This window comes from Momordica charantia (assembly GCF_013281855.1).
Source record: "Momordica charantia cultivar OHB3-1 chromosome 9 unlocalized genomic scaffold, Mcharantia_2.0 BLBB01000009.1, whole genome shotgun sequence".
NCBI classification, from domain to species: Eukaryota; Viridiplantae; Streptophyta; class Magnoliopsida; order Cucurbitales; family Cucurbitaceae; genus Momordica; species Momordica charantia.
The window spans coordinates 26,411,376-26,423,092 of NW_028275167.1; the positions used below are offsets into that span (position 1 = coordinate 26,411,376).

General features: G+C 33.1%; 1 protein-coding gene across 1 annotated transcript; it reads left to right on the top strand.

Moving 5' to 3' along the window:
- Positions 1–956: 956 nt before the first annotated feature.
- LOC111010070 (Zinc finger C-x8-C-x5-C-x3-H type family protein) lies at positions 957–7,507 on the top strand. Its single transcript, XM_022283364.2, has 8 exons — positions 957–1,344; positions 1,478–1,562; positions 1,671–1,811; positions 1,919–2,007; positions 3,025–3,213; positions 3,383–3,513; positions 3,592–3,694; positions 7,180–7,507. Exons 1-8 carry the CDS (start codon positions 1,174–1,176, stop codon positions 7,357–7,359), a joined length of 1,089 nt encoding a protein of 362 aa, XP_022139056.1. The 5' UTR covers positions 957–1,173; the 3' UTR covers positions 7,360–7,507.
- The last annotated feature ends 4,210 nt before the right edge of the window (positions 7,508–11,717 follow it).

An 11,717-nucleotide genomic window follows, 5' to 3' on the forward strand; every position in this document is an offset into this window, starting at 1 on the left:
AAACATAAGAGACGTCTTGCTCCTTTATTACTTAAAAAAAAGGAATATCTTGCTCATTCTAATGTGGGAAGTTTGATATTCATCCATATATATGGTATGATTTTTTTAGTACAACACGTGGGGATGAGGTATCGAACTCACAACCTCTTGGTTAGAGATATATGTCAATTATCAGAGTTATGCTCGTTTTGACGAGTACATAAGGATTATTCAAGAGAATAATTGCAATGTTTAGGTATTTGGTGACACAAATTTAAATAAAGAAGTTAATGATACCAATATATTAGAAACAAAATTGTCAAAGCGAGCATAGCATAACAGTAGTTGACATATATATCTAATTAAGATGTTGTGAGTTTGATGCCCACCCCTACAAGTTATACTAATAATATATATATATATATATATTATAGAAACAAAATTAAAACATCAATAATCCATTATCCATTTTTTTTAAGTATATGGACCAAAATAGATATGACATCTAAAATTAAGGGACTTATTCTAAAATTTTTAAATTATAATACTAAATAAACATCATTTATACAACAATTTGGAGATATGCAGGATCAAACCTCCAGACCTCAAAGGAAGGAGTATATGCCAAGTATCGCTAAGCTTTGCTCATCTTACTACTAAGCTGTGCTCATCTTAGCACCACTTGATGTCGAATTTAAAAAAAAAAATTCATATTCTCGAAATTTATAATTTGATTTTATATTAAATTAATTAAACCCACTATTTGAATTGCACTACCATTTTGGGCCTCGAACTCAAAAACTGACCTGGCCCAATTTAAAAAATCCCCGAGCCCAATACAGAGGCCCATAATTCCACAAAGAAACACGAAGATCAAGACAAGATTGCCAGCTTTAAGGGCCCACTATTATTGGGCCTTCTTTCGGGTCGGTCCAATAATAAACTAAAAAACCACCAATGAGTGGAGGACAAGATCGTCATTTAAACATAACAGAGCGAAATCTTGTCTTCCCCATCCATCCCCTCTTCTTCGAGTTTGCAGAAAGGCTTTGATAAATCTGCCCGGACAAACCCTAATAATCGTATATCGTCTGTAATTTAACGAAATTTCTGCTTCTTCTATATATATCTGTTATATAGCTTCGGATTCGGCTGTATCTTTGCCTGTTGATCGGCTTTGAATGCGAAGCAAACATGCCGCCGAAGCAGCAATCGAAGGCCGATATAGCGAAGAAGCAGAAGGTCGTTGAAGACAAGACGTTCGGACTCAAGAACAAGAATAAGAGCAAAAACGTCCAGAAATATGTCCAGAATCTCAAGCAATCTGTCCAGCCAAAAGTCGACCCGACTAAAGTAGCAGCCAAGGTCCATTTCTCTGCTTCACTTTCAACGAAGTTGAATTTATTGGTTAACCAATGAATTTGAATTGTTTTGATTCCCTACCATTTTTTTTTTCGATACGAGAAGAAGCCGACTGTTTTATTTTGGTTATGTGCAGAAAAAGAAGGAAGAAGAGAAGGCTAAAGAGAAGGAGTTGAATGACCTGTTTAAGATTGCTGTTAGTCAGCCAAAAGTACCCGTTGGTATGTGCGCTTATTTCCTCTTCTTCTTTAGTTTTAGCTGAAATTTGTTGTTTGCTTCGGAGCTTTCACGTTGAACTGATGTGATATTGGATTTTGTTATTCGGTTAGGTGTTGATCCCAAGTCTATAGTTTGTGAGTTTTTTAAAGTGGGACAGTGTACGAAAGGTTTTAAATGCAAGTTTTCTCATGATTTGAATGTCCAGAGGAAGGGTGAAAAGATTGATATATATAGTGACAAGCGTGATGAAGGTTTGTGGTTGATATTTTTGTTTTCTATAAATTGCATATGTTTTCATTTCATAGCTTCGTTGCATTACTCTTTAATTAAAATTCTTCTTGGGTAATGTTTTTATTAGAAACAATGGAAGATTGGGATCAAGAGACGTTGGAGAAGGTCGTCGAGTCAAAAAAGAACGAGTATAATCTCAACAAACCAACTGAGATTGTATGTTTTTCATGCCCCCTTCATAGCTTTCTTACATTAAATTGCAATATCCAAGCTTGTTAGTTCTGTCATATTAACTCAAGTATGCAATTTTTTTATCTATCATCCCTTCTACTAGTTAACGTTGTTTTAAAAGACTTCTGCCTTGAGGCTTTCCCTAGGATGAGACAATCTTGAATCTTACTCATTTGGATTACAAGAGGCTTAGACCTCTTATAGAAGACTTATGCCTTCATGAGATTGTATTAAAGTTTATCAATTTGTTGTATTCTTAAAAAACATTGGAGTTCACTTGTGTATTTTGTTTATATCATTATGTTCTTAATCAATGCCTTTTCATTTTGGTTTGCCTTGAGCCGAGTGTCACATTAACACCACACCCCCCTCCACCCCTCCCAAACAACAACAACAACAACAAAAGGAAAACAAAAACCCAAAAGAAGATGAAGATGGTTGTAGATTGGAAAAAACTGGTCTATGTAGGGCCCTTGGATTCAGCCAGATTATCATGCATTGAAAGAAAGTCTCTGGCAGATGTAATAGAACCTAATACATTTCTTTGCGGTTACATTTTTGGGCAAGGTTATAGTATCTAATCTCTCGCGAATTAAATGTTAAGGGGATTTTTTAGTATTGGGTGTGTGCCTGTTTAATGTATGCATGGCCTGGGATTTTTCATCAACTTACAATTTGAAGGTCTAAGGGATTGGTCCGGAAGGAACTGACCTTGATGTGCTTGTTACTGTAGAAGTGAAGCTTGCTGGTGAATAGAAAAAGGCTCATAATTGGTAATACTTAATTTTAGAACTATTACTTGTGAACTTCTGTTTTCAACTCATGGATTATATTCCACACTGCAGTAACTGATTCACGTTGTTCCTCTTGGACTGGCATGCATTTTTTCTTTAATCATTGTAGCTTTATGGAAAACTGTATACTTCTTGCTATAGTAGTCCAAAGTTGAGATAATATTTATCATTTTATTTTAACGATCCGTTTAAAATGATTAATTTACAGGTCTGCAAGTTCTTTCTTGAAGCAGTAGAAAAGAAGCAGTATGGCTGGTTCTGGGTGTGTCCTAATGGTGGTAAAGATTGCCAGTATAGACATGCCCTTCCTCCAGGATATGTTTTAAAGTCTCAAATGAAGGCACTGCTTGAAGAGGAGAGTCAAAAGCTTGCCATAGAGGAAGAGATTGAGAATGAGGTGATGATGACTCAATTTAATTGATTACGGTTTTAATTTTCCTTTTGATATCTTAGCCAAATTAAAAAAATGCTTAAAAAAATTTACAGCCCCATTGTCTTTTTTTTCCCTTTCGATTCCATGCTACACCTATTTACCTTTTCTTACTACGCTTTTTTGCTTATCACAGCGCGCAAAGGTGAAAACCACCACTCCCATGACTCCAGAGCTTTTCTTCCAATGGAAGAAGAAAAAGATGGATGAAAGAGATGCTGGTTTGGCTGCACAGCAAGCGGAGAGAGCTAAGAATGACCGCATGAGGTTTCTTCATTTACTCATATAGTTAATATTACTTGTAAAAGAAATTAATAGTAATATAAGTTTCCTTTTTTATTTCAGTGGTCGGGAGTTGTTTCTTGCAAATGCAAGCTTGTTTGTGGACGATGCCGAGGCATATGAAAAATATCAGCGAGAAGAAGAATCTGATGCCAACGAACCGAAGGTAACTGTATGTGCAAATTTTGTATATATTGCTTATTTCTTCAGAGTTATTTCCGACATTTATGAGTTATGTCATGTGCCTTCATGACCATGTCCCATTGTTTGAATATACAAATGATTGGTGAATTAATCTTCATGGGTTGGTTTAGTGGTTAATAAGGGTCGATGGAAATAGTAAAAAGCTTAAAGGGAATGAATTCAAACCATGGTGGTCATCTACATATGATTAAATATTCTATGAGTTACCATCACAACTAAATGTAGTAAGGTCAAGTGGTTGTCCCGAGCAATGTTTTAAAAGGCTAAAGGCGGCCTCGAGGCGGTATGAGGCGTAAGCCTCAATTTTAATTAAAAGAATTAAACAAATCCTAAATTTGTGTGGTCAAGTATTACCAAACATAATAGTTATATAAAATTATCAAAATATCACCTGTTACTCGTCACTGAAAAAAAAAATCTAAAAAAACATCATAACATCACTACTAAAAAATTCTAAAAAAACATCATAACTTCACTACTATTATCACCAATAGAACTTACTTATTCTATAAATTATTGTCTTCAATATTTTTTATTTTTAAAGTCTAGGTAGTAAAAGTAGTAATAGATTGAATTGTTACAACTCCTGCTTAGGATTCCATACAAAAAAAAACCTTGATATTTTTTAAGAATTGGAAAAATTAATAGTATTCTTGTAATCATTACACGAGGCGTATACTTTAAGCCTCAGTGCGTTTTCAAAGAGGCGTAAGCCTCTTCTATGCGAGGCGTAAGCCTCTTATAGTCCAAAGAAGGCGTAAGACTTGAGGCTAAAAGTTAGAGCCTTGCCTTGAGGCGGGCCTCAAGGCGTAAGCCTCAAAAGCCTTTTAAAACATTGGTCCCGAGAGTATAGTTGAGGTGCGCCCAAGTTGTCTGATATATGTAAAAGGATGATTGGTGAATGTTAATGCTTATCATATGCAAATGCAATATGCCACGTAGAGGACAATTTGATTTATTCCATGAACTCTAGTCCCTATGAAGTAACTTAAACTTTCACCTTTTAGTACTTTTCAGTTTTTCCCCTTCATTAGGTATGGTAGTCATCACACGAGTAAATAAAGAATTATGATAGACCTCAATATTCCTTTTCCTTGAGAAAGAGTTAAATTCTTTGCTACTTTTTCTGTTATGAGTTTGACTTGTGAATTCTTTCTTGTGCTTCTGTTATGATATTTGTAATTTTTTTTGTATTTCTTTTTTATCCGTTCAAGAAAGAATGAACAAGTAGTTCTAGCTCATTAAGAGACCAAGAGGGATGACTAAAAGGCTTTCTAGTTTGCCTATATTAAATGGAGTAATTACATGAAATCCTTTCTGAGGTTTCACTACTTTGAGGCTTAAATGAAGCTAGAATCCTAACCTAACCAGTAGAGACTGGAAAATTCTCTTTTCTTCTCAAACATAGATGCGATCAGATAGCCGGAAGCCCATTGGTATAATGGGCTGTAACTTTGTGGTTACTTTAACAAACTATAACAGTAGAACTTTTGGCCTATATTAAATAGAGTAATTACATGAAAACCTTTCTGAGGTTTCGTTACTTTGATGCTTAAACCAAGCTACAATCCTAACCTAACCCACAGGGACTGAAAAATTCTCATAAACCCAGAGACTCAAAATTCTCATTTCTCCACAAACATTGACGTGATCAGACAGCTGTAAGCACATTGATATAATGTGCTTTAAATTTGTGGTTGCATTAACAAACTATGACAGTAGAATTTTTGGGAGCCCCACCATTTGAAGTTACAAGTTGAGGAAGAACAGCCATATTCTTCCAGAGGAAGGTACGTAGCATAAAAGATGGTTTTGGTTCTCGTTAATCCTGGTTGCAAAGCATTCATCAGCTTGACAAATGATTTAAACAGGGGTTTTTCTTCCAGAGACGGTCCACAAGTATTGAACGTTCTAGCTTATCAAATAAAAATCCACCTTATTTGGAAATTTTCACTTCCAAAGTATAGTGGATGCCCTTGCCAATCTCGGATCTTCCTTGATTACAAACTTTGGTGCTTGATACCTGTGGAGTTCCTCATTCTGCCAAGCACATGTAATGTTACAGTAGAGAAAGAACCAGTTGGTTTCGTCCAATGCTTGAGGATTTAAGTGAGGAACTCTGTTGATTAAGCAGTCACTCAGAAGCTTCAACATACTAATCAAAGGAAAGCTTTATAGACGTTCCTTCTCGAGACCATAGCTATGCTGTCTGGGAAGAAGTTAAGGTTTAGTATGTCTATTTACATCTCAACCACTGCAAGAATTCCTTGAGTGGTAGGTCTTTGGCAAACGAAGCATGCACGCAAGGCCACTATTAGCCCAATGTGTTAGAGGAATTAACACCAAACCGATCCCCTTGGCCTTCCATGCAGTGGGGGTTATATCTGGTAGGAACATTCTGCACTAGCGCCAGGTCGAAATCAGCTTGAGCTCTTGATTGTGGACTTGGACGATTTCACCAAGTGGACAGAGATCATAGCCATAGAGGCACCCACCCAGGTAGTTCAAGGCTAGAGAGATATTTGTTTAACCAAGGAGATTTTGCTTTTGAAGACTCCTCAATTTCAAAATAAGTAATACCGACCATTAAGAAAAACCCCCATTAAGCGCAAAGGTTTCCGCTTTAGAATGAATGATTATGAAATCTGGACATTCTGCCGTCGGGGAATAAAGAGTACCAATCTGCGTCAACTTTCCGATGGATTTGACTAAGTGAATTACCATTAGAGGGGAGGATTTCAAAAGTCAAAAGGTTGTCAATCAACTTACCAAAATTTTCATGCTTCTCGTCACTTTAAGATATTTCCTTCACCCTCCTAAGGACCTTTTTTTGTATGACAATCACAATTGCTCTTCCCGATTACAAGAAATAAAAAAAGGAAAGCATTTTTTTTAACACAGGAGGAGATAGATAAATTCTTGATCTTGAAAAAAGCTTCTGATTCCTTTCCAGCCTTATGGACCAAATCACGGCTAGAAAGCTCATAAAACCTTCCTTTTATGGTGAGAAAAGAAAAAGCTCAACACTGCCCAATGAAGTTTGGTTCCACCCCGCCAGGTCAGACTACAAATGGAAGCAGAAGCCCTTTGAAATCACATCGGCAGTGTTGAATCTCCGATGCAAAGCCAACAAAGAAAAGAATTTAAGCTTTTTTGGGACTCATGACTCATAATAACTTCTAAGTTTGGTAAAAAAGTAGACGGTAGCCTGGAAAAGTTGACCAGATAGGAAACCAAGTACTGGTGGAGGAGAAAACCTTGAGATTTATCTATGAACCAACATTTCTTATCTTTTCCTGTAGATGGTTTCTGTAATTTATTTCCTATTGGTTAATATTTTGCTTCCCATTTGAGCACTTGAACCTGTCAAGTTGATTTGTTGAACTACCTGTGCAAATCCAGGTAATTTAAATCATAAATCTTCAATTTAACCACGTTCAATTTCAGGCCAAAGATAATTCAACGGGCGGACCCAGTACTTCAACTAGTGCTGTCGACGATTCTGAAGATGCTCTCTTGGATGAGGATGACGACGACGAACTAGATCTCGATGAGCTAAACGAGCTTGAGGCAAGTTTATCGAGAACGTCAATTCAGATCCGGGAGCCGGGTATTGAGGCCTCTTGAGAGATAGAGTGTGTTGCGGAGTATGTGTTTGTTATTTGGTAAAGTATTAAAGAAAATAATGGATTCCAGTTTATGTTCTCTTGTTTGGAATTGGATGACTTTGGTGCCATATACCATATTCAAATTTTGATTCCATGTTCATTTTTCATCTGTGGTTCGATAAGATTCACTTGTATTGGAGTGCTGTTCGGCTGTTTTTTCTTCTTGGTTTGAATACTATTTTGGTCCGTGGTCTTGGTTCATCTTGGTCCTCGTCTGATTTTCAAAATGTCGATTTTGGATATGGTACTTTTAATTTTGTTTATTTTTAGTTTATATTTTCAAAATCTTTTTTGGGTCCTTGTAATTTAAAAAAATGATCCTTTTTGGCCTATTCATTTTTATTTTATTTCTTTCTATTATGATTTTAGGATGATATTTCAGTCATTAATTTCTTGAAATGTAACGATAAATTTGTATTTAAAGAATTTTTATTATGTATACAATTTGTGTTAAAATTTTGTCTGGTGAAGTGTTCGATTTTATTTGCTAATTTTTAAAATTTATATAGGGGCCAAAAAGCTTAAAAGAAAATAGTTTGTTTTTTCTTCTCTGAGTTTTCGTCAAAATGTTTTGGAATAATGAACCTATGCAAGCGGAAGTGTGGACTGTGGATCATGAAAGTTATTATTAGTTTTTTTCCATTTATTTTCTCTTTATTTATTGGGATTTAAAGACATTAGGAATCGATAACATATTGCACTGCTTGTTATAATTTCCAAATCTACATGGACCGTTTTTCATAATTATATAATGGCAAGAAATTACTTAATAATTGTCAATAACTATTGAACCTATTAAATGTAAAATGATATATATATAACCATATATTAGCATAGTTAAAATTTAAATCGGATTCTTCAACTTATCATGTCTGACAATGTAAATTTATTTTAGTATTTAAAAACTCAGAATCAATGGTCCAATAAATTTCTCTATATTTTAATTTTTAATCTTTTGGAAAGAGCTAAATTAAAGCCCATCACACTGAGAAAGAATGACAAGATTGGACATGGAGACTCGCAATCAATAGGGAAAAAAAGAGACCATTAGGAGGTTCTTCAGAAATACGTAAACTTAAGAGAAGAAACATTGTTTCACTCGCAAGTCAATATGCACAAGAATTGGCTTCACGATAAATCTGTTGAATATTAACACCCCATCCTTGAAAAAGGAGGTTCTCAATATTCAAGACCATAAACAAAAGAACTCTCAACTTCAATTTGATACCTTTCAAAATTGGTTACTTTTTCTCTTTCTTCATGTTTAAAATCTTTCAAACTTTGTTAAAAAAAAAAAATTAATATAACTCCTCAAACTCTCTCAAAGTTTAGACCCTATGTATTATTTCTCCTTTTATCTTTTTCATAACTAAAATTTTTCAAATTCTCTAAAAAAAAAACTTTACCCTAAATATATTGGCTAGGTTATACTAATTTTAACTTAATTGGGTCTCTCCCAATTGTTAGAATAGAAACCAAAGCTTCAAATTTATTATTTTAAGTTTTTTCATTCCATTTCTTTTACTTTTTTGAAAATGTATTTCATATTATTTGTTACATTAATATTTGAGATTTGTTTAGATTTGCTTACTTGTATCAATATAGAATATTAATGTGTCTATAAAAAAATATAAATATGAAAATGAAAAACTTAAGAAAACATAAAATATAAAAACTTATTGAATCTAAAAAATATGCTACAAAAATGAATTGAATCAAAAAAATATGTTATCAATCAATTTTTTTTAGTGGAGGTAAAAGTAATAAAAATGATAGAATAATAGAAAAAAGGATAAGTATAGACAAATCAAAAGATAAATAAAAATAGTAGATAATAATATTTTTGCAAATGAAGCATCTAATCAAACAAACTTCAACCGAAAAAAATAGTCATAATAAGGTCCCTTTCAAAATTTTGCCTCACGCCACATATCATCTCGAGACGTCCCTGGTGTAAATATCGCAAAGTAGTTTTTTTATTTGCAAATATAGTAAAACGTGGATGTCCAATCCCATTGAAAAAATAGAAAAACGATGATACCCTTCGCATTAATATACCTAGTGCCAAGTATATCGATTATATACTTTATACTAGGTATATTAGTTGTACAAAAAAAAATTAGGTATATTAGTTATATCAGTGATATATTTAAAATAAAATATATCACTGATATATTTCATATTAGTTATATCTATCATAATGCGATACAATTTAAAATTTAAAATGGAGTATGTTAACGATATAATCAATATATCAATAAGAAACCTACCATATTATTTAAACTAAAATCTTGGATTGAAATAAGATTTATTAGGGATATATCTAATATGATGTATCACAAGTATTCTTTTCCTTAAATATATTAGTCATATTATTAAAATACTTTATATTAGATGTATTAGTTATATCACTAACGCACAACTATGAAATATACAAGTAGTAAGATAATAATATTAAGAGATCAAGACGAGATTTAAATCGTGACGAAGACGAAGAAGAAACATGGTGTGCAATATCAAGAATCTGGAGGAGGAGGAGGAAGAGGAGCGACTTTAATGGTGGTGGAAGCTTTTTCGATGGCTCGAGAAGCCATGGAAGCTCCTTCCTTCACTTTCTTCACCACCTCCTTCATTATCATGCCTTTAATCGCGCCCCTTTGCGGCGGAATCCTCACCCGATCCCTCTCCATGATCTCGGTTTCAATGGCGGAAAGAGAAGCTCCAAAAGGGGGCTGTTTGGATACAGGAACAATTAAGAACCAGAGAAAGTAAGAACATGGAGAAGATAGAGAAAGGGAAATAGAGATGTATATATATATTGGCATTTAACAGAGACGCATATATTTGAATGAAGTAGATGAAATTGTCATTTGTCATTTCTTTTTCTTTTCTATTTTCATTTTAAAAGCTATATAAAGTTATATATAATAAGTTCAAGTTATTACGATCTGGAGTAGTTAGCAGGGTGGCTTTTTCAGGCTCATCGAATTGATCGGATCTCATTTTTGAACTAATGTAATGTTTTTTTGAATTTGTTGGGTCTTAATACCATATTAATATCCATGGATTTCATCCCAAAATTAATTTGCAGTTAGAGGATCAGAATAATCCATGTATCTCAAAACATCAAACACATAATCTTTTGATCAGAGATACATATCGTAACTAATTTGAGTTAGCCCTAGATTGGCATTATAATGGAGTATAATTACAAAGATTTTGCAAGTTATAGAGTACAATCATAACACAAATCCTATGAATTAGGAATGGCTTTTGCAATTGTTCTTGGCCTTTTTTTCCTCTAAATTTGACAATTTTTTTTTCTGAAAAATTCAAGTAATAGATTAAAAAATTAATAAGCTAACATAATTTTTAAATTTTGATCCCTTATTTCATTTTGATTCATAAAATTATTTACCTTCCATATACAATAAGATTGAATCAACAACAATGTGACAACCATGGCTAATAATAAAAAAAAAAATTATAAAAGAACTTTTTGAATTTAAGATATCATAGGTATGATGGTTGTTTAGAAAATAGAAATAGTCAAAGAGAATTTTGAAGTTTATTAAGAAGCAATAATAATGATAGAATATTGACTTTGGCATTCATTAATGAGACCCAAATTAGATATTTCATTTTGGATTTGGAATCCAAAAAGTAGAAGCAATGGAAAATATGATCTCTATATGAAATTTGAATAATCAAGGACATGTGTGAAAAGAAGACTTATTTTGAGAAGTTAAATATCAAATATTTTAAATGATTTAAGTCGGTCCCAAAAAATAACCTTGAGGTCTTGGGTTCAAGTCACATAGGACGTAACTTCCACCAAACAATGACTCGTTACGTATATACTGGTGTGGGGGTATAATGGTCAAAGGACTGCGTACTCCTTGATTACAGAAAGTTTAAAATTATTTTATTTTGATTTTTTTTACTTTTATAATATTTATTTTGGTTCCTATCTTAAATTTGAGGTGTTTAAGCGTCTTTTTATCAAGAATGAGTTTGAGTTTGAGATAACTAATTTGAAAATAGTATTTTTAAGTAAATTGTTAATTTTGTAATTAGTTTTGGAAAAGTACTTAATTAGTGTTTGTTTTAAGAGTGTTTAGATGACTAGATAGGAGTAAAAAATATTATGAGCCAATCAAGCAACAACTTTTCAAAAATTTCCACGCGTTTTGTTGGTTAGAATTAATTTTGAAAACTAAAAAGCATGTAAAAAGTAATTTGAACTAGTGATTTTTCCAAAAGTTTTTAAAGAAAAAATGTTTTAGAAAACTTTTTTTTTTTTTGAAAATCATTTCA